This window comes from Paroedura picta, chromosome 15, assembly GCF_049243985.1.
Source record: "Paroedura picta isolate Pp20150507F chromosome 15, Ppicta_v3.0, whole genome shotgun sequence".
Classification (NCBI taxonomy): domain Eukaryota; kingdom Metazoa; phylum Chordata; class Lepidosauria; order Squamata; family Gekkonidae; genus Paroedura; species Paroedura picta.
Window position 1 is genome coordinate 15,677,279 of NC_135383.1, and position 23,148 is coordinate 15,700,426.

General features: G+C 46.8%; 1 protein-coding gene across 1 annotated transcript in view; it reads left to right on the forward strand.

Moving 5' to 3' along the window:
- GALNT17 (polypeptide N-acetylgalactosaminyltransferase 17) overlaps positions 1 to 23,148 on the forward strand; it is a 187,133-nt gene that overhangs the window by 159,665 nt on the left and 4,320 nt on the right. The window contains exons 7-10 of the mRNA XM_077311239.1: positions 14,018 to 14,203; positions 15,584 to 15,721; positions 18,848 to 18,943; positions 22,255 to 22,422. Coding sequence (XP_077167354.1) covers positions 14,018 to 14,203; positions 15,584 to 15,721; positions 18,848 to 18,943; positions 22,255 to 22,422 — 588 coding nt within the window. The remainder of the gene's footprint in view (positions 1 to 14,017; positions 14,204 to 15,583; positions 15,722 to 18,847; positions 18,944 to 22,254; positions 22,423 to 23,148) is intronic.

A 23,148-nucleotide genomic window follows, 5' to 3' on the forward strand; every position in this document is an offset into this window, starting at 1 on the left:
CCTTTATGGAACAAGGATGCTTCCGGACAGAGGTTGCTTTTCTACTGATCCGTCCTCCATCTCCTTCTGCGGGCTCGTTAAGATCCACGAAGGAAGTGACCTTTCTAGCTGACAGCTGAAGCCAGTCTAGTAATACTAATAAAATTCTGAAAGCTGATGTCATGTAAGGATTTCAAAGGAAAAAAGCGGCCCTGCTTGCTTCAGATCTGCTCTGCTGCCGCTCTGGCCGGGCAGGTGTCATCGGTCTCCCAAGTATAACATTTGTCTGGTTGCTTGTAAGTCCAGCACTCCGTGACGTCCTCACATTCAAAGGCACAGCCTGGGTTTGCTCCCATCTGGATTACAATCAAGCAGGCTCCAATAGCTTGCACGGGGTTAAATCCAACCAGGGTTTTTTTTTCCCCCTTGCTGGTAAAAGCAGAAAGGGAAGGGTCCTCTTGGATCATCATAAAAGGCCATTCTGGGAATCACGGCACCTGCACAGGCAAAAGCCACATGGGCTGTAGTGAGGAGGAATTGGGATGAGACTAAACGAATAGACTGGCTGGATCCAGCCCCAAAATTTCTAGTTGGTCTTTGCTCTAAAGCAGGGGTAGTCAAACTGCGGCCCTCCAGATGTCCATGGACTACAATTCCCAGGAGCCCCCTGCCAGCATTCGCTGGCAGGGGGCTCCTGGGAATTGTAGTCCATGGACATCTGGAGGGCCGCAGTTTGACTACCCCTGCTCTAAAGGAATATTAGGTGGCTAGAGTGATTAAGGTACATAGTGCAGCAAAACTGATCTGCTTGGGTGTTCCGCTAATATTTATTATATATCTGTGGATTATTATGGATTGTATAGCGAGTGTAACACAGCCAGGAGATCTGAGGATTTCCCGGGAGCAGGGCAAGGGACGTTCAGAGGTGGGTTTGCCATTGCCTTTTCCCCTGTCATGACCCCTAGTATTCACTGGAGGAGCTACCACCCAAATCCTTAAAGGTCTCCCATGCAAATACTAGCCAGGACCAGCACTGCATAGTGTCTGAGATCCGAAGGATTGTCTGGCAGCTAGGCGAGGGACCTTTGGAGATGGTTTGCCCTTGCCTTCCTCTTGATCATGACCCCTAGTGTTCATTGAAGGAACTACCACCCAAAGACTTTGAGGTCTCCCATCCAAACACTAGCAGGGGTCAGTTTAGCTTCCCTGCTTAGCTTCCAAGGTCCGATGGGATTGAGCTTGTGCAGGCTATCCAGATCAGGGCATTTCTGCTAAGAAACAAAGTTACTTGCAGAGCCTCGTTCTCTTTGCAAATGAATGTGAGTCCCTTATTATAAGGAACTCCATTCTAGATAGGGAATTCTGTCTGTTTTTGTGCAGAGAACTGAGCAAAAGTCATTCACATCCCCCTCCCCACATCCCCTTCAACACATTACAAGCACACACCTGCACCTTGGTAAACAAGGCAAGAAAACTATCTTAACCTGATCACATGTGCAGTTACCAGTGCATAGGATCACATATTGGCATCCGTAAAACTCTGCAGAAAAAAGAATCTCGGTGCCATCATGCATGTGCATTGGTAACAGGAGGGAGGAGCCTCTTGTGGTGCAGAGTGGTAAGGCAGCAGTCATGCAGTCTGAAAGCTCTGCCCATGAGGCTGGGAGTTTGATCCCAGCAGCCGGCTCAAGGTTGACTCAGCCTTCCATCCTTCTGAGGTCAGTAAAATGAGCACCCAGCTTGCTGGGGGGTAAACAATAATGACTGGGGAAGGCACTGGCAAACCACCCCGTATTGAGTCTGCCATGAAAACGCTAGACAGACATGACCCGGTGCTTGCACATGGGATACCTTTACCTTTACCTTTAACAGGAGGGTGAAGAGACAAATAGTCTGAAGGAAATGAACATGTGCTACACTTTAACAGTTAATTATTTAATAAATGCTGGAACTAAAATAGTTCTGTTATGGTATCTTGGAACTATCATCAGGTGATCCCCTAGAGCCATGGAGATCAGGACCCTCACTCCTAAAGAAAGATCTCCAGACTGCTAGCTGGACAGGAGGGGAGGAGATGGGGAGTTAACTCGAACTAATAGCCATCTTTTAATGTGTTGGAGATTTTAAGGGTTCTGTGTTTTATTATGTTATTGTAAACTGCTGTGAGTCTTTGAGAGAGGTGGTATATAAATCAAATAAGAAGGAAGGAAGGAAGGAAGGAAGGAAGGAAGGAAGGAAGGAAGGAAGGAAGGAAGGAAGGAAGGAAGGAAGGAAGGAAGGAAGGAAGGAAGGAAGGAAGGAAGGAAGGAATTTCAGGTGCTAGACCAGCAATCTTAGCCTTGTTGTGTACTTCTTTTTGGAAGATCATAAGTCCTTCTCATATATTGCATAAGTTATAATAATTTGCAATGCACCATAAATGTCTTGACCTTTTTTAGGACAGGAATAAATTCATGATCAAATGCGTTCATTAATATATCTGCACTTTTTTTTTTTGACAACTTAGAATGGTAAATTCCAAATCATGTCGGTTTTATAGCTGGCTTGGAGTCATATTTTAATAAATCTTATCTAAGCTGATGGTAAATTCCAAGGACTCTAGCAACCCCGTGTCTCTTTCTCAGTGTTATAGACCGGCTTGTGTTGATAATCCCGAGCGATCTCTTGATAAATGATTCGTATCAGCATTCTTATTTAAATAGATTTTCCTGATGAAATCAGAACACAGAAAGAATGGAATGCAGGGCAGAGAAAAAGATGACAGAATAATAAAAGGAACAGAATGGGGGGAGCCCTCGTCTTTAGCATCTGCGCTCCTCCCTAGACCCCTTGTAGATAATTGGGGGGGGGGGAGGCAGAAAGGTTTCTGGTTTCTTCCACCTCCACATGTTCCCTGAATAACTTATGAAAATATTTCCCTAGCTGCATTTCTGCTCCCCGCATATATGTCAAGCCCAATTTGAGTCAGGGAATGTTGTTTGTGCGAGAGCTATGCCGGCATTCCACGTTGTACCGATACAGGCTACAAACTGGGCTGAAAGTAATTAAAGCCTCAACCACAAATTCAGAGGAGGAGGGGGGAGCCACATTTCCCATGCGTTTCTAGCCTGCTTTTTTCTGTCACTAAAGTGTTGCTTGCAGGTTCACATCAGCTGAGAATAAGGCCCAAGTAAGATAAGCAAATCTATGTTTTCCTGTTGCCCAGATAGCCTAGTTCAACCACTGCTGTGGTCCAAGCTGTGCATAATATCAGTCACTGGCAAGTTTCCTTCACAACGTACATCAGCGGCACTTTGGGGGTGTTGTCATCAGCTTCCTGCTCTGTCAGGGAAAACCATCGACACGCACCACCGTTCTAGGCGCCTTGCCCAGGAAGAACAAAACGGTGTCATTAAAAAGCTCGAAGGCAATTTTCGAGAATTTGTGCCCTTGCAAAAACTTACAGCAAATCTGGTGGTGGTTGCTTTGGTCTCTTTGTCTCTCTGTCTCTCTCTGTCTCTGTCTCTATCTCTCTGTCTCTGTCTCTATCTCTCTGTCTCTGTCTCTGCCTCTCTCTGCCTCTAAATATTCTTTATGTGATGGATGGAGCATGGGGATGGAGGGAAGTATTCCACGTGAAGAGATGTCTATAAACCAAAAGTATTTCTTTTTCTACTGGAATGATCCAAGCCAGATCGTCTTCCCTGTCCTTGCCTTGAATCTTGGCCGGTCGTTTTTCTTTTTTCTTAAGATTGTGCGAGGCCAAGAACAACACCTGGATTCACTCTCAAACCTTTTGTGGCTTGGGTGTTTAGCAGTTTTGCATGTACACCTTTATACAGGGTTGTCAACCTCCAGGTGGTATCTGGAAATCTCCTGCTATTACAATTGATCTCCAGGCAACAGAGATCGGGCCACCTGGAAAAAATGGCCACTTGGATGGTGAACTCTATAGCATTGTAAGGTAAAGGTAAAGGTATCCCCTGTGCAAGCACCGAGTCATGTCTGACCCTTGGGGTGACGCCCTCCAGCGTTTTCATGGCAGACTCAATACGGGGTGGTTTGCCAGTGCCTTCCCCAGTCATTACCGTTTACCCCCCAGCAAGCTGGGTACTCATTTTACCGACCTCGGAAGGATGGAAGGCTGAGTCAACCTTGAGCCGGCTGCTGGGATTGAACCCCCAGCCTCATGGGCAAAGCTTTCAGACGGCTGCCTTATCACTCTGCGCCACAAGAGGCTCTATAGCATTGTACCTCCTTGAAATCTCACCTGTCCCCATATCCTGTCCTCTTCAGGCTCCATCCCAAACCTTCCAGGTATCTTCAACCCAAAGCTGAGAAGCCCACCTTTATAGGATGATCCCAGTTGATTCAACAAGAGATTGGTGTCCTTCCTGAGGACACCAAACATCTACATTCACTGAGGGTGTTAACTGTGCCCCTCTTCCCAAATAGAAATCACTTCCATAGAATCATAGAATCATAGAGTTGGAAGGGACCTCCTGGGTCATCTAGTCCAACTCCCTGCACTATCCAGGACACTCTCAACCCCTACACTCATCCACTGTAACCTGCCACCCCCTTAAGCCTTCACAGAATCAGCCTCTCTGTCAGATGGCTATCCAGCCTCTGTTTAAACATTTCCAAAGAGGGAGAACCCGCCACCTCCCGAGGAAGCCTGTTCCACTGAGAAACCACTCTAACTGTCAGGAACTTCTTCCGGATGTTTAGATGGAATTTCTTTTGAATTAATTTCATCCCATTCATTCTGGTCTGTCCATTGATTCTGTGGATGCTGCTCCTCCAAGACTGGATGGGCTGAACTCCTGACAAGACAATCCTTTCAAGAGAAGAGAGAGGCTGGTCTCAGAGAGAGCCGAAACCGCACATCTTTTTATTATTATTATTTTTGCTTTACATCTCAAGGCCAGACTAGATGTGAGGACTTCCACAGGTCCACTGCTGCCATTTTTAAGGGATTTAAAAATGCTGTGAGGAACCACAATGCAGTGGGCTGGGGAGCTCTTGTTCTGCCTCTGAGCGTTTGCTGGCAGGGGCTCATGGGAATTGTAGTCCATGAACATCTGGAGGACCACAGGTTGACTACCCCTGCCGGAAGGGGCCTGAGTGCCTCAGTCCACCCTGTGCCTCAGACCCAATCATGTTTGGACCTTCTAACATTTAATTAATCCCTTTGAATGGATGGTGGCCTCCATCTAGTGAGTCTGGGCCTTGGTAGGGGTTTACCTCTGGATCTCCGAGATCCTAACATCATCCTAACCAGTATATCTCACATGCCTAAAGAAGATTTAAGAGTCAGGACTATACAGAGGAAACCGCTTGACTTCCAGTTGCCTAGGAAATCGTGTTCTTCCATAATCTCCTTTTACTGTGATCACGCCTCCCGCGTCCCCTGACTCTCCGATGATTTCCCTCTACTTTAAATACCACATTCGCTTTCTGTTCCACGAAGCAGATGGGCTGACTAATAGATTGATGCTGCCCTTTGTCTGGAAGCAGCGTGCGGACGTGGGGGTCTATAGAAAATTAGATTGGCTTTCGGGGTCCCGGGTTTTGGTTTCCTTCCCTTTGTGCCGAGTTAATTGTGAGCAGAAGTAGAAGGACCATGTGCATGCAGATGTGCAGAAAGGGAAAAGGGGGAAACACTAATTGAATTGAATTTTTGCCAGGTAGGTGCTCTTTCACTCCACTCTGTGTGTTGGGACCAGGCAGCAACTTACGGCTTTAAGTGGACTTATGATCATTAGGTTTCATAATGCAGAAACTCAGTGGAGTCATAGGATCACCCCTGTGAGTTGGGACATGCATGCAGATGGCGCTAAGCAGGGGTGGTCAAGCAGATCTCTATGGACTACAATTCCCAGGAGCCTCTGCCAGTATCAGGGGTTCATGGGAATTGTGGTCCATGGACATCTGGAGAGCCACAGTTTGACCACCCCTGCGTGTAGTGGTGGTGTTTTAATGACTCATTCCAAGACGACAGAGGCATATCTTCATTAACTCTGGCTGTTATTACAAGCGACTGTGGAACAAAATGGCAACAAGCTAACTCCTCCATAGTTCGCTGACCTCTGGCCTGCAACTACATTTCCAGTTCCTCACTGGTTAGATATAGTGTTTGTTGTAACTCCTTGGTCAGAATGACTATCATTCAAGCTCACATACTCCTTCTAGGTGAAGGAGAAATTTCATTTGCAAATGGTTTGCGAATTATTTGGAATTATGGCGAGGATTTGGTATCGTCGGTGTGGGCATCTGCTGTATAGCTCTCATGTATGACATGTATGACCCATGTATGACACTGCTGTCAATTTGTTAGCCTCATCCACCCTTCACTGAGCTTCAGATTGACTTTTCTGGTCCTTTTAAGCTAAAGTTCCCAGGTGCTTTGAGGCTGCCAGGAGGGGACGGGGAGAAGTACTATCATGTTCTGATGTTACAACGGGTTTGTTGGGGGGATACTCTAGCTTCTGAGCAAAACTCTATGGTGAAATTTGCTTTAAACCATCTACTTTTGTCCCAAAACCAGTGTTCCTCTCCCGCACAGGACGCTGATGTGCTGATGTCACTTCCAGGTGATGACAGCATGTCGTGTTCAGATGCAGTGTTCTTCCAGATCAAGGAAAATTTGAGGGGAGTTAGGGGGAGCAAAGAGAGTCTGGAAAAGGGGGTACCCCTATTAGCAGAGCAGGTAAGTCCTTGATATGCACACGCTGTCTTTAGGTTAAAGGAGGGAAAAGTTTATTTATGGAAGGACATTTCTGATAGTGCAGAGGAGAGATAGGAGAGGTGCTACCTACATGCTCTAGCCCAAGGAGAGAAAGATGGAGAAGCTTCCGTGAAGAAAGAGGAAATTGCCCTGAGAGTATCAGACTAGGGGCAGACAAAAGGCACACTTAAAAGCTAGAAAGGTCCTGAACTCTCTGACCTATCTAACCATCTTCTTGCTGCTCCCTTCAGGGTCTTCTGAGAGCCAGTTTGGTGTAGTAGTTAGGAGTGCGGACTTCTAATCTGGCATGCCGGGTTCGATTCTGCACTCCCCCACATGCAGCCAGCTGGGTGACCTTGGGCTCACCACGGCACTGATAAAGCTGTAATATCAGGGCTCTCTCAGCCTCACCCACCCCACAGGGTGTCTGTTGTGGGGAGAGGAATGGGAAGGCGACTGTAAGCCACTTTGAGCCTCCTTCGGGTAGGGAAAAGCGGCATATAAGAACCAACTCTTCTTCTTCTTCTCTTAACTTTGTACACCAGACATTGCCTACTCCAACACGCCCACCTGTAAACCTGGCAATCTGATTTTCAGGAAATCACTGTGGTGATGACCGTGATCCGCAATAGCATCCTCTGTAGCATCACCACAACCCTAACGCTAAAACGTCTTCTGCAGTTGCATGTATTCCTTTGAGGGTGCCAACACATCCTCTTGGCAGGACCAATATCCTTCAGACGCCACCTGGAGCAGTCTTCTGGAGTCCAAAAGATAGTACGTAATTTGTAAAACTAGTAAAACTAGTAAAACCTGTCAATATCCATCTTTTGCATTTAGCACTGAGACTATTTTTGCCTTGGCAGGGTCAGGTAAGATTTCTTCCGCGGTGGGCATTTGGTAGTGAGCTCACAGCACTGTCTATTTTAAGTCGCTTGGATGTATGCAGTTAGGAAGTTTCACAGGTTTCTGCGTTACTGCCGTGTTGCTTATCCACTCAGTTGATTCTGTCACTTTGGCTACGATTCCGTTTTCCCCCCTTTGCCTGATTGCTTTCACGATTTTGTCTTTTAATGCTACATGGCCAATGTTGCGTTGGTTGAACGATTTCCTGCACTTGGGGAGGCAACATACCTGGAGGCATCCGAGTCCTTCAAAGATGTCCCTATAGGTGGGGGGAGGCAGATTGTTCCTTCGACATGCAAAGTCCTCCCTGTTCTTGGACAAGATTTTCAGCAGTATTGGTATGAAGTACGTGGATGGGTTGTGGTGTATTGCTTGTTGCAAGTTTGGTGTAGTGGTTAGGAGTGCGGACTTCTAATTCGATTCTGTGCTCCCCCACATGCAGCCAGCTGGGTGACCTTGGGCTCGCCACGGCACTGATAAAACTGTTCTGACCAAGCAGTGATATCAGGGCTCTCTCAGCCTCACCTACCCCACAGGGTGTCTGTTGTGGGGAGAGGAATGGGAAGGCGACTGTAAGCCGCTTTGAGCCTCCTTCAGGTAGGGAAAAGCGGCATATAAGAACCAACTCTTCTTCTCCTTCTGTTATATTTGCCGGTACGTGCCAGTAGGAAGGGCTTCTGTTAACACTTCAAGCCCAGAAGTCCAGTTGGTAGGCCTCTCTCTTGGTGTTCTGCTTCTAGTAAACACTGACCTACTGGTGTGAGGATAACACCATCAAACAGTTTCAGTTTTTAGTTGGTGATAATTTTGCTGCCCAGTCCTACATAATGTTAAGAAAAGATTAGAATCTAGTAGCACCTTTAAGACCAACAAATATTTATTCAAGGCGTGAGTTTTTGAGTGCAAGCTCTCAAAAGCTCACACCTTGAATAAATCTTTGTTGGTCTTAAAGGTGCTACTGGACTTTGATTTTATAATCTTAAGAAAGACTCTGTCGCCCATTGCATTTATGGATGCACACTCTTTGGCATTCTGTCTCTAGCTTGAGCCAGGACCTCAGTTTCTCTCTCTCTCTCTCTCTCTCTCTCTCTCTCTCTCTCTTTCTCTTTCTCTTTCTCTTTCTCTGTGTGTGTGTGCGTGAAGTGCCATCAAACCACTCCCAACGTATGGCGACTCTATGAATTAATGTCCTCCCAAACATCCCATTGTTAACAGCCTTGCCCAGGTCTTCCAAACTAAGGGCCGTGAATTCCTACATTGAGTCCATCCATCTCATGTTGGCTCTTCCGCTTTTCATTCTGCCTTCAACATTTCTTTGCATTATTGTCTTCTCCATGGATTCTTGTCTTTTCACAATGTGGCCAAAGTACAATAGCCTTGTTCATTTAAGCTTCTATGGAGCGATCAGGCTTGATTTGGTCTACAACCCACTTATGTTCTTTTTGGCAGCCCATAATATCTGCAAAGCTTTCCCCCAATAACACATTTCACATTTCAACGGTTTCTTCACAAGGTGCCAACAGAAGCATTACAAAACCATCTCTGTGTCAGAGAGCATGGACTTTTTTAATGTCCTGCGTGTAGAAGATACCATTGTCTGAATTATTGGGTTGGTCATCATTGCTCATTTGTTTTATGAGTTATGTAGATGTAGATTGGATCTATTTGGAATTATTTCAACCCCTGACATACTTATTATTCCTTCCACAATTTCTATATCTAGAGGAGGGATGGGCCAAAATGTGGCTATCCAGATGCTCATGGATTACAACTGCCTTAGGCCGCTGCCAGTGCTGTCAGGAGCTCATGGTAATTGTAGTCCATTGACATCAGGAGAGCCGTATTTTGGCTACCCCTGATCTAATCTAAAAAGCTGGGCATTTACCCGTCATGCAATACTCTATAATACCCACAACTTTCATGCTGGGATCTGCTGGGCTCTTTACTATTCCTAAATGATTGATTATGTTGTGTATTGTATTTGCTTCTGTGTATATATTGTGTGTTTTCAACATCAGAACTTTGTGTGGAAATTTGTTCATCAGCTTTCCATAGATCTACTGCTTCTTACAAGCTTTCTGGGCATTTTCGATTGCATTTCTTTGTCTTTTGTGCCCGTGACAAAACTGTTTATGATCAGTTCTTCTTTCAAAGTGCGATATACACCTGAATCTGCCTTTTTGCAGATTCACAGCTGGGCAATATACTGGTCTTTTGCTTCAGCAGGTGCTTGTTCACATTTATTAAAGAAAGCATAACATTTCTGGTAGGGCTGGAAATGCTTCTGCAGCGCATCGAATAATTTGGAGGGATATTGCCTGCTTGCTCCCAATATATCTAGATGCTGCTGGAGGAAATAACAAATTCCTTCCCATCGCGGTCGATAAAGTTGCAAGCCCTTGCCATCTAATCCTGTGGCAAATTCATTATTCCCCCACTGCGTCTTGAAAAACATCCAGTTATTGAAAACATCCCCTTTCATGTCCGTGCCCCCAGGAACTGGAATGAGGTTCGCAGGCTTGGCTGGAGGATCTGTTCTCTGAGTGGTTGATGCCTCTTGAAATCTGTGCTTTCTGAACTTCTTCTGAAGTACTTGCCCTTCTGACCCTGGAGATTTTTGCAATATTATTGTTCTGAACTGGATGTTTTTCTTTATTGACCTGATTTCGAGTCAAGCAAAACAGGGATGGGAGTTTCATACGGCGAATTTTCTTCTGTTAATGATTCACCTCCAAAACACTGTGGTCATTTCATAGAGCACTGGTTTTCCCCTCTGCACTTTTTCACTGTGCGATCTTCCTTAGTGGGTTTTGTTTTTTAAGTGTTCTATGTTGAGCGCTGTAGAGCTCAACCAATATAGTGCTTCAGCGCTATAGCAGCACCATGGAGATGCCTTGACTCCGTTTTCAGTGGAAGCTCATGCGTACAGTGAAAAATGGTGGGGGTGTGGCATTGTAGGAAGCATCACGGGCATGTTAGACAGCACACCACAACTATTCAGAAACACAACAAAGGGGTAGTCAGTGGAAGACAACAGTTTTCCTCAAAAGTGGCTCAACCATGCTTTACTGATCCGACACAAGCAGGTTTGTATGAACAGGTGAATAAATTCCACTAGCAGCCACTTACTAAAATGGGTCTGTCTGAAATGACCGGGGCAGGGGGGAACATTCGCAACCAGTTACTCAAACAGAATACAAAAGCAGTTTGAAAATGGCCGCCATGTGTTCATGGATCCTTCTTTTAAGCACCTCTTGAACTAAATGGCAATGAACATGGCTAGGGAAGCCAGCTCTCCGTTGGGAAATACTACAGACTTAAGGGGGTGGGGCTTGGGATGGGGGGGGGACATCAGCAGCATATAACGCCATTGAGTCCCCCTTCCAAAGCAGCCAGTTGCAACTCCAGAAGATATCCACCTGCCACCTGGAGGTTGGCAACCCAAAGATGACTCCTCCCTTAGGGCGCTGACCTCTGACCAGAAGTTGGATTTTGAGCATCTTCCTGTCTAGATATATTCTTCGTTACAGCTCCCTCTGTTGGTGAGAATGACTTTCTAACAAGACCTTTATCTGCCCAAATGCCTTGGAGATCAGCTGTTAACCAGAGTAGACAGTATGGCCAAGATAGACCAAAGACTCCAGGCTGATTCATACATTCCCACGTACTCATGTAGACCACAAGGACTTAGGAGCCTATCTTTACTAGGAATTTTGAGCTTACAATTTTATGCTTGATCTCTCCGTAGAAGCTAAAATGACTGAGGCTCTCTCTTCTATACCAGTACATGTGGAACTGGCAGCATGGATGGTCCCACCCACTTCTCCCTCCTCACTGCAACCACCCAAATCACATGTGGGGAATTTGCCAGTGTAGGTCCCCCAATGCTCATGGTTGCTTTTCTTTTGAGAGTCATGGTTAAGAGCAGTGCCCTCTAAACTGGAGAACCAGATTTGATTCCCGCCTCCTCCTTCACATGCAGCCAGCTGAGTGACCTTGGTCCAATCACAGCTCTCTCCAAGCTTTCTCAGCCCCACCTCCCTCACGGGGTGTCTGATGTAGGTAGAGGAAAGGTACGTGGCTGCCTCTTCTTCTTCTTTTCTGTGGCATAATCATTTGAATGCTAGACTAGAATCTGAAAGCCGCAGGCTTGAATTCCCACTCTACCACGAAGGCTCGTTGGGTGACCATGGATCAGTCATTTCCTTTCAGTCTACCCCATAGGGCTGTTATTGCAAGAGTGGAATCATGGTGGACAGCTGTTAAGTCACTTTTGAGCTCTGTTGGGGAGAGAAGCAGGGGAGCAATATCCAAATAAAAAAAACACAAATAAAACTTATCAGAAGGTGCTCACAGGTGGGCAGGGGGGAAATATTTGTTCACTCTGACACGTCCTGATCGTAGCTCCAGCCCACAGGACACGGGATTTAACTCAATGTGCTGGGCACGGAAAGACGGGAAATAGTGTGAAAATCAAAAATCATGAGTCTGATGAGCCCAGGGGATAAGCCAAATTGAAATGGGGATGTTCTAATCAAACCAGCCAGCTAGGAGAATTGTAGAGTGTTCCTCTTTTATATGTATGATGATTGAGGCAAACGCATGGATTCCCCCGTCACATCTTGTTGGCTTGTAGTCCATACCAGCAACTGTACAGAAGGGAGAGGGGAAAGAGGGTCCCCTTGGGTCTATTAGCTACGGACGCGTGTGCTTTAACAGTGGCTGTCTTACCCCAGGTATTTGGTGGCCTTTCAGGTATTCTGCGAGCATCCGCTTGAAAACCCTCCTCCTCGTTTTCTCCTCTTTTAATGGACGATTAGGAGAAAGCTGTTTTTGCATAATGCATAAAGGCGTCAGTGAACACGGACCGTGAGATCTCTTGCTCGCTGGAGGAGACATCTGGCATAATTGGCATGGCAAAGTGAAAACTCGAACTGCACACTTGAAATATTTTGAGAACTCAAAAGTTTAGAAGCGGGCTTTTAAAAAATGCAACTTTGATTGCATTTAGAAAGCACGGATGGCACAATAAGCTGATGTGAAGCAGGGTGTTCAGTAATAATTATGTAGGCTGGGCACATTCTTAGAGCTATGCTCTTGTTTTTGCCCTTATTTTCTAGTTCATGGGGACCAGTAAGCGTCGTATGTGTCAGGGAGGAAGGGAGTCCTCTTGGTGTGGATTTCCAACAAATTGGACCACATTCCTAAGCAAAACACAGCTTATAAGACAACAACAACAACAAGGGTGTGATAGGTGGAGGTTACTGTAGCCTCCAGTCTACATCCTTTCTTCAAACTCAGCACCTACCCTCCCTCCCTCCCTAACTGATAGAATGAGCAGCTTTGGAGGACCAAGTAGGGGGGTGTCTTGTTCTTGTAACTTTGTGAATCTTGCTGTGTTTTAATTCAGCTTCCCTCTTCAGATCTGAGAAGGAAGTGTCTAGGGCTCCATTTGAGTCACTGACATTCCATAGATATCCTGGGTCACAACAGGTGATCATAGTGTGGGGACAGCGGGTGTTTTGAAACCACGGAGCCTTGTGGCTGTTCTGGGGCATCCATTCAAAGGAGAAGTGGACATTACTTCTCCTTAGGGAAGCCAGGCTCCGGTTGAGTGTGAAAATCAAAACTTATTCAAATCAGCATATTAAAAATTCTACTATTTAAAAGCCAAGGAGCGTTCCGTCCTTTTTCAAATGTGGGGGCAATAAAGCACTAAGTTGATGTATCTCCGTGGTGACTAGATATTTCTACTATGTCTATCTGTGTGTGTCCATGTGGCATGCGGGTGGTGTACAATGGTGGTGCTCTGGGTGGCAGTGGTGGGGGGGTGCAGATAGCTGAGCTTGTCATCCTGGCAGATAGCTGAGCATGGATGGCAGGTGGTGCATGCCCATGTAGGATTGGAAAGGAAGTTAGGAGTGAGTCCCTGGGCACTTGCTGCCCAGGCCCCCTAAAAAACATAGAACCAGCCCTGGCCCAAATTAAGCAAGGCATCCTGAGATGTCCACCAGGTCAATCTAACTGGCCTAAACTCCAAGCTGTGCTCCATGGGCCTTGACGGTTCCCGAGCTATAAATACCTGCGGAGGAAAGAAAGAGACAAAAACTATTCAGCCCAGTTTCTTCAAGCTCTGCTTCCCCTTCTTCTATCCTCCCTCCTCTCGCTACCGCACTGAGCCGAAACGACAATTGTGCTGTTTCTCAAAATGTCCTTCCTGATTCATCGGATTATCTTTTGAGCTGATCGAATTGCTTTTAATGAATCAAACTAACCCGTTCCTCCACTGAAGTTTCTCTCGCTCCGATTTGGATCGCTCTTCCCTCTGTAAGGTCCGCTGTCGTTACACGGCGCTCTGATCATTCAGACCCAAATCGGTAGTTTCCGTTCTCAGTTTTCCCACTCTCGGCTGTCTTTCTCCAGGTGTGGCTCTGTGGTGGCAGCATGGAAGTCCTCCCCTGCTCTCGAGTCGCGCACATTGAACGCAAGAAGAAGCCTTACAACAACAACATCGGCTTCTACACAAAGAGAAACGCACTGCGGGTGGCTGAGGTGTGGATGGACGATTACAAATCGCACGTGTACATTGCGTGGAACTTGCCTCTGGAGGTATGCCTTAAGAGCTTTCTTTCCTTGTGCTTTGCAGTTCTAGTCCGGCCCTGTAGTTCTAGTCCTCTCATTCTGGAATTGAAAGGATGAAACTCTGAGACAGTTTCTGCACTGGGAACTTTGCTGCCCCGGCTCCCATGCGGGGACACAGATACAGGGTGGACAAGGTGTGCTGGGTCAAATACTCCCCTTGCAGGAGTAGGAAAAGGTGGGGCAACCTGCCCCAACTCAAACTCCAGCCTGCAGCCCAGTGCAAAGCCTCCAGTGAGAAGAGGGCAAAGGCAAAGTTTGGGCACCATTTGACTTTCCTTTTCAACATGTTTTAGTGCGTTGGGCTTCTGCTGATGAGTCATGATCCTCAAGCTGGTTGCACCTTGAACTAAACTGGCATTCCCCAAGGGGACCACCATTAAATAAAAAGGCTACCCATGAAGGAGGTATGCCTAGAGGCGGTGAGAGAGAATGAAACGGGTGGACAAGAACAGTGGTCCCCAACCTTTTTATCACCGGGGACCACTCAACGCTTGACAATTTTACTGAGGCCCGGTGGGGGGGGGAGGTAGTTTTCTCCTCTACTCTCAACCACTGCCCTAACGCTCTCTGATCGCTATGGTAATGTTTAAACATCCCTTCAAAATAAGATACAGACATGCCACAACAATGAACATAAGGAACATTTTATTTTCATGGAAATTTTAGCTCATGACAATGACAAATCAATGGGAACCCTGAGCTTGTTTCTCTGCAACGAGATAGTCCCATCTGGAAGTGATGGGAGACAATGACACCCAAAGTGTGTTGTAAAGGGCCGGGGGGGGGGGATGAAGTAAAGGGCCGGGCGGGGGAGAAGGTGTCCTTCGCGGCCCACCTCCAATTAGTCTACGGACCACATGTGGTCCGCCGCCCACAGGTTGGGGATCACTAGACAAGAAGATGAACGTGTAAGAACCTACTCGTTGTGTAAGAACCCCATTGCTGGTTCAGATCAGTGGTCCACCCAATCCAGCATCCTATTTACCACAATGGCCAGCCAGATATCCACTCCCAGAAGGCCTAGAAGCAAAGGCAAGAGTCCAAGGTTGTTGCTTCCCTCCCAGGAACGGATATTTAGAAGTATGCTTCTTCTCAACACGGAGACTCCACACAGTCATTGTTAGGGTTCCCATCTGCCAGCTTATGGCGAGAGACTTCCCAATTGTGCCTGTTGCCCACTGACGCTCACATAATTGGTGGGCAGAACCTGGGGAGAAAGAATTAAAATAAGCCTCGTCTGCTTACAAGGAATTTGACCATAGAGTTCTTGATGGTTCCTAGAGCCACCCGTTTCAGGGATGTCACTACCAAACTGGCAAAATGTCATGGGAAATGACTCTCTTTCAGAACCCAGGGATTGATATCGGGGATGTTTCCGAGAGAAAAGCACTGAGGAAAAGTTTGAAATGCAAGAACTTCCAGTGGTACCTGGATCACGTCTATCCGGAAATGAGGCGATACAACAACACCGTTGCTTACGGGGAGGTAATTAAGAGCAAACAAGCCCTGTGTTGAGTTTAACGAACATTGTCGACAAAGGTGGGCTTAAATTACGTATTCCGTTTTGCCCAAAGGATTTTTTTTTTATCTGCTTCTAATGAGCTCTGTGGGGAAATGCTGGATAGAAACACAATCCTGGCTGGCCACAAGGCACCATCTTGAGCATAATGAGCATGGAGGCACATGGCGGATGCGGGTTACGGTTCCATCTCTTGTCTTTATGGGAATTTTAGCAGATCATCTATATCTATATCTATATCTATATCTATATCTATATCTATATCTATATCTATATCTATATCTATATCTATATCTATATCTATATCTATATCTATCTGTGTGTGTGTGTGTGTGTGTGTGTGTGTGTGTGTTTGTGTCTCTGTATATATAGTTACAGATTCAAGCGGGTAGCCTTGTTGGTCTGAAGTAGCACAATGAAATCAGAGTCCAGTAGCACCTTTAAGACCAACAAAGATTTATTCAAGGCGTGAGCTTTCGAGTGCATGTACTCTTCCTCAGACTAATGTATGCATACATACATATCTTTATAGACCAGTAAAGACTAATGAACTACCATCATAACAGTGGAAATATAAAGCAAAAGCTTATTCTGTTAAATTAATAAACTGTGTCACAACATCAAAATTCAGCCATATGGTGTCATATGATAATTCATTGCTAAAACAGCCAATCAGTTCCCATATATTGTTATGATCATTTTGGAGGGGAAAGGAGAATAAACTATGCGGGGCATGTGTGCTGTGAAGATTAATTGAAATGGTAAAGAAACTTAAACCATAAAGCAATTGCCTTTGAGAGGATGGTAGAGGGGTCGGACAAGAGTTTTACGGATATCGTGGACTGTCAAAAAAAACCCAATAAGTCTGTTCCCAATCAAAACCGTCAATTCTCCCTGGAAGCTAAAATGACCAAGGCCTTGGTCACAAAAATCACCGGAAAAGACAGTAACATGAGGGAAAGATGAAGGCCACAGGGAAAGCACAAGACCTAATGTGAAATAGACTGACTCAATCAAGGAAGTCACGACCCTCAGTTTGCAAGACATGGGGCTGTTAATGACAGGATGTTTTGGAAGACCTGAATTCATAGGGTCACAATAAATTGGAAGTGACGTGACAGCACTAAACCCACACAGGTGTGAACTGGGATTAGCCGCCTGCAAAGATCCTCCCATCCTCGTCCTTTATGTGCTTGATGCACAGGTTTGTTGATGAGGATACGGTCCCAGGTCCTGTCATGCCAGGATGGTAGCTGCGGGATTGTTAATTAGCACTGAGATGCCATTCATGGCCTGGTTTATGCCCAGATGATTTTAGAGGAGTGTTTTGATGGGATAAAGTGTCCTTGGTCTTTCTTTGTATCTTACTCTCTTTCAGTCATTTTCTGATACGGTCAGTAGGGAATAATTTGGAGGCTGCTCAAGAACAAATCTAGTGCAATCCTGGCAGGGCCACAAAGCAGCCATCTGGCATCTCAGGAGCTTTCAGGTGGAAAGAACTTCAGAGCTTGCCCGACTGCCTTCTGAGAGCCAGTTTGGGATAGTGGTTTAGAGTGGCAGCCTCTAATCTGGAGAACCAGGTTTGATTCCCCCACTCCTCCTCCACATGCAGCCACCTGGGCAACTTTGGGCCAATCTCAGAGCTCCCTCAGCCCCACCTGCCGCACAGGGTATCTGTTGTGGGGAGGGAAAGGGCAGGGGATTGTAAGCCGCTTTGAGACTCCTTCAGGTAATAAAGAGTGGGTCCAAAAATAACAGCTCTTCTGCAAGGCATGAAGCATGGTGGAGCCAACAACCATGGGGGACAATGGGAGGAGGTACTTCTGCTCTTCTTGAGCCATTTTTCTGGCCTGAAAATGTATGTTTCAGATGGAGTTACCATCTCCTTTTCCCCCTTAAAAGATGCCTGCCAGTCAGCACAGTCTTACAGGCTAACATGGTTAAGGTAAAGGTATCCCCTGTGCAAGCACCGGGTCATGTCTGACCCTTGGGGTGACGCCCTCCAGCGTTTTCATGGCAGACTCAATACCGGGTGGTTTGCCAGTGCCTTCCCCAGTCATTACCGTTTACCCCCCAGTAAGCTGGGTACTCATTTTACCGACCTCGGAAGGATGGAAGGCTGAGTCAACCTTGAGCCGGCTGCTGGGATTGAACTCCCAGGCTCATGGGCAGAGCTTTCAGACAACATTTCTGCTGCCTTACCACTCTGCGCCACAAGAGGCTCTGACGTGGTTACCCATCAGGAATTATCACACCGTTTGGCTGTATGTTCCCTATATGCCTCCCTTAATGGGGCAAATAACAGCTCCTGAGAAATTAATAAACTATTATTATTATCCAGAAAATAATGTATTTCAGGTGCAAGCCCTCTATTGTGGAATGTGATACCTGTAATGGTATATTTATCACCCGCTGGTTCAATAACCCAGGAAATGACCTGAGGCATGAAATTCTACAAAGCCCGATTAAATAATTTCCATCAGTGTCCCCCTTTTGACAGCTTCATTCTGAAATCATTTATGAATGTGTGTTTCGCTGTTTTGTCAAAACGGTCCTGTGTTCCTCGTACGAGGGAGCCCCCCCAAGATTACCATTTCAAAGGACTCAGCAGTCTTCCAACTCCCATAACTTCTCTTCCCCCCCAGAGGTGTTTGATTGAAAACAGAGCCATTAAATAAAATTGTTCAGGGACATATATGAAATACAGTAGATGGATGGACACGTACATGGCAGGGAATGCCGAAGTTGAGATACCAATTGCATTCCTACTAAGCTTTAGCGGCAAGCGTTGGAAGCTATTTGGTTGCATGGATTTCCCTTAAAAGACACGGTGGTGGAGGAACATGCTGTCGAGGCTCAGCCAACTCATGGTGACCCTGCGGGATTTTCAAGGTCAGAGGCGTTCAGAGGCAGCTGGACATTTCCTGCATCTGTGCAGCGATTCTGGACCTCCTCAGCGATGGTCCATCCCAGCACTCACCAGGGCCAATCGGGCTTAGGTTCCAAGACCTGAAGAGCCCGATCTGAGCAATCCAAGTAGGGGCGGAAGAACCAGACAGGGATTCATTTTGCTTTTTGGGGGTGTCTTACAGCTGCGCAACAACAAAGTGAAGGACGTTTGCCTGGACCAAGGACCGCAGGAGAACCACACAGCGATCTTGTATCCATGCCACGGTTGGGGCCCTCAGGTGAGAATTTGTATGTTGTTGTCGTTGTTGTTATTGTTGTCATTGTCATTATCGTTGTTGTCATTGTTGTCGTTGTTGTCGCTGTTGTCATTGTTGTCATTCAATTTATGATCCACCATTTCCAAAGCTGGCTCTACTCCCCAAAGTGGCCATTTTCTCCCGGAGAACTGACCTTGGTCACCTGGAGATAAATTGTAATAGCAGGAGATCTCCAGCTGCCACCTAGAGTTGGCAACCCGATCCTGAGGAGACCTTACTGGACCAACCCACCGAATGTAGGACGAAGGGGGATTATATTTTCAGAGAGCCAGCTTGGTGGAGTGGTTAAGAATGGCATTCTCTAACCCAGAGAACCAGGTCTTATTCCCCACTCCTCCTCAACATGAGACCTGCAAAGTGACCTTGGGCCAGTCACGGTTCTCTCAGAGTTCTCTCAGCCTCACCTGCCTCACAGGGTGTCTGTTGTGGGGAGGGAGAAGGTGATTGTCGGCCACTTTGAGACACATGCAGCCTACTGGGTGATCTTGGGCAGTCTCAGTTCTCTCAGAGCTTCCTCAGCCCCACCTGCCTCACAGGTGTCTGTTGGGAGAGGAAGGGTATGCGATTGTAAGCCACTTTGAGGCTCCTTCAGGTAATAAACAGCGGGGCTCCTCCATCTTGTCATCACAGAACGCCAGAAAGGTAATTTAAGCTGAGAGAGACTGATAGGCAAAGCCAAAACTTTTGCTTCAAGGCCAGCGCGATGCAGGGGCTAGAATGTTTGGGGGGGAGCAAGGGACCTGATCCCAAATCCGTGCTCCCCTGTGAAACTCACAGGGCACCTTTGGGCCAGTCAGTCTCTATATCCTGGCCTTTCCTACCTCACAGGATTGTTGTGAGGACAAACTGGGAGGCTGACCGCTTAACTCAGAAAGGCAGGATAAGAAAGTACTACTGATAGTTTTTTTTTAATCTGTGGGCAAGAAGATGGTTGATTTTGGGTTTGGTTTTTTTGTTTGTTCTTTAACAAAATGGCGTTTTCTTCTCCTGTCTGCCGTCCTGAATTTAAAATTTCACACCGAAGCTCATTTCCTTCAGCTGCCTGTCAAACCAGCTCAGTGTCATTCTGTTCTTCCTGCTCCTTCCAATTTTCATTTCTTCCCTTCGTCAGACATCAGGGGATTGGCTTCTTTCCCCTCTAATCATTTGCATCGTGACTCTTTTCTTAAAACGCCTCATCGTTATCTATCGGCACAGAAACACAGCAGAATCAAGCTCCCGTCACCAGTGGCGCACCTGGCATATTTGACACCTGGAGCGGGGAAAGAGGAACAGCGGGAGGGGAGCTGGGCAGGGAGGCAAAGGAGTGCAGCTTACGTGGGCGTTGACATCCCAGGCCCAGGCCCACCCGGCCTGAGCCCCCAGTGCCAGCTCCTCTTCAGTACGGAGCCACATCACCAGCATCCGGCACAGCCACCGTCAGATGGTGCCCTTGGGTCTGGCCAAAACAAAAAGGAGAAAACATCAGGACCAAAACAAAAGTCAAGAACCTAAAAAAGTCAACACCAGGGAAGCGCACTGAAGCATATACAGGGTGGAACACCATTTTTAAAATATAGTATCTATGTCCATGAGGCTGGGAGTTCGATCCCAGCAGCTGGCTCAAGGTCGACTCAGCCTTCCATCCTTCCGAGGTCGGTAAAATGAGTACCCAGCTTGCTGGGGGGTAAACGGTCATGACTGGGGAAGGCACTGGCAAACCATCCCGTATTGAGTCTGCCATGAAAACGCTGGAGGGCGTCACTCTGAGGGTCAAACATGACCTGGTGCTTGCACAGGGGATATCTTTACCCTTTTTTACCTGTATTTATTAAATATGTATTAAAAACCCGAGGCTTTTAGCGTAGCCCCAATAAAATCAATCCATGCATATATACCAATACCTCCACTGACCAGACACATTTCAGCGTTAGTTCATCAATAACCAGGCATCAAACAAAACCAGCATACGTGAAATATACGATAACTACAATAATTTTTATTCATTCATTCATTCATTTGATTTTTTACCTGCCAGTCTCAGAAATGACTCGCGGCAAGTTACAATAGAATGAAACCGCAATACATAAAAAACACATATTATAGCTAGTTGCCTTGTTTACATAAAAAGATATATTCAGGACATGATGGGCCTATAGTCAGTTCTGTGGACCAAAAGGCCAGATAAAACTATTTGAGGCCACTAATATTTCAAAAACAGGCCCTGGTCAAGGCAAGCACTTTCAGTGTCCAGTAAGTATCCCCACTTTTTACTACCCAAAGGAGTCTCAGAGCCACTTAGAATTGCCTTCCCTTCCTCTCCCCACACTAGAAACCCTGTTAGGTGCTTGGGGCTGAGAGAGCTCTGAGAGAACTGTGAGTGGCCCAAGGTCATCCAGCTGGATGCATGTGGACGAGGTGTGGGGAAGCAAAGCTGGCTCTCCAGATTAGAGGCCGCTGCTGGACAGGTGCCCCACAATTGCAAGGGGACAATGACAGGGAAGTTCTAGTGGAGGAGCCTCCAATGCCAGCTCCCTGGGGATAGCCTCTGGCCTGTGACAGGTGTTCAGTTATACAGGCATTGAATGTAACACGAGGATGATGCAACACATGTATTTTTTAAAGTCAAGTGTATACTGTGCACAGAGATTGTCCCTGTGTTCGCAATAACTGGTGAGCCAGCTTGGTGTAGTGGTTAGGAGTGCGGACTTCTAATCTGGCAAGCCGGGTTTGATTCCACACTCCCCCACATGCAGCCAGCTGGGTGACCTTGGGCTAGTCACAGTACTGATAAAGCTGTTCTGACCGAGCAGTGATATCAGGGCTCTCTCAGCCTCACCCACCTCACAGGGTGTCTGTTGTGGGGAGAAGAAAGGGAAGGTGATTGGAAGCCACTTTGAGATTCCTTCAGGTAGAGAAAAGCAGCATATAAGAATCAACTCTTCTTCTTCTTCTATGGCATCATGCCCAGCTGAGGTCCCTGTCTACCCCAGACTCTGCCATCAAATCTCCAGGTGTTTCCGTATCTGGAGCTGGCAATCCTACCTCTCATCCTCTGCTGCTGGCCAGAAGAGACCTGGCTATCCTATCATCCAGTCTTGATGCACTCCTACATGTCACTGAACCTAGAGTTCTTCTTTGCATGGTGTTTCATCCATGTGCAGGAACACATGTTCATCCCACTATGATGGCCCTTGAACCACACCCACTCATCACAGCTCGGAATAACCAGTAAATGAATCCTGTACAGGCTAACCATCCATAACCTGTCTCTTTCTGCCGTCTTCCTCCAGCTTGCCCGCTACACCAAAGAAGGATTTCTTCACTTGGGTGCTCTTGGGACCACGATTCTCCTGCCCGATACCCGATGCCTGGTGGACAACGTGAAAAGCCATTCCCCTCAGCTCCTCGACTGCGAGAAAGTCAAGAGCAGTCTCCATAAGCGCTGGAATTACATACAGGTTTGGATGCAGTCACGACATTTTCCATTTACAAACCGGAAGGGGGGTGATGAATCAAACAAGTAGGTGACGGCACGTCGGAGGGAGGAGCCAACGAGACTCATTCCGCACGCGGATAATGCGCTTTCAATGCACTTCAGAAGCGGATGTTCTCGTTTCGCACAGGACAATCCAGCTGCGAAAACACATGGAATGTGCATTATCTGGCATATGCGGAGTGAGGGGACATAGAACAGGGGTAGTCAACCGGTGGTCCTCCAGATGTTCATGGACTACAATTCCCATGAGCCCCTGCCAGCAAACGCTGGCAGGGGCTCATGGGAATTGTAGTCCATGAACATCTGGAGGACCACAGGTTGACTACCCCTGGCATAGAATATTGAGAGGAGCTGAGTGCCAGTCAAAAGGAAGGGAGGGGGTAATCAGTGGTTACACCTCTAGGGGCTTAGAGAACCCTGGAAAGATGAGAGAGAGAGAGAGAGAGAGAGAGAGAGTGTGTTTTGTATGTGGGGGGTAGAATTTCCAAAGTGCCTGTTTACCTAGCAATGGGTCTACAATGAATCATGGGTAAGTAGACAAGTACTTAGCTTATCCAGCATATCAAAGTCACATAAGGAATTCTGGCATTAATTTTAAACTTGTGGAATGCAGCATAAAGAGGTATTCTGAGACATGTAATCTATCATAGGGATTCCCAGCCAGGGCTCCCCGGGGACTCCTCAGCCT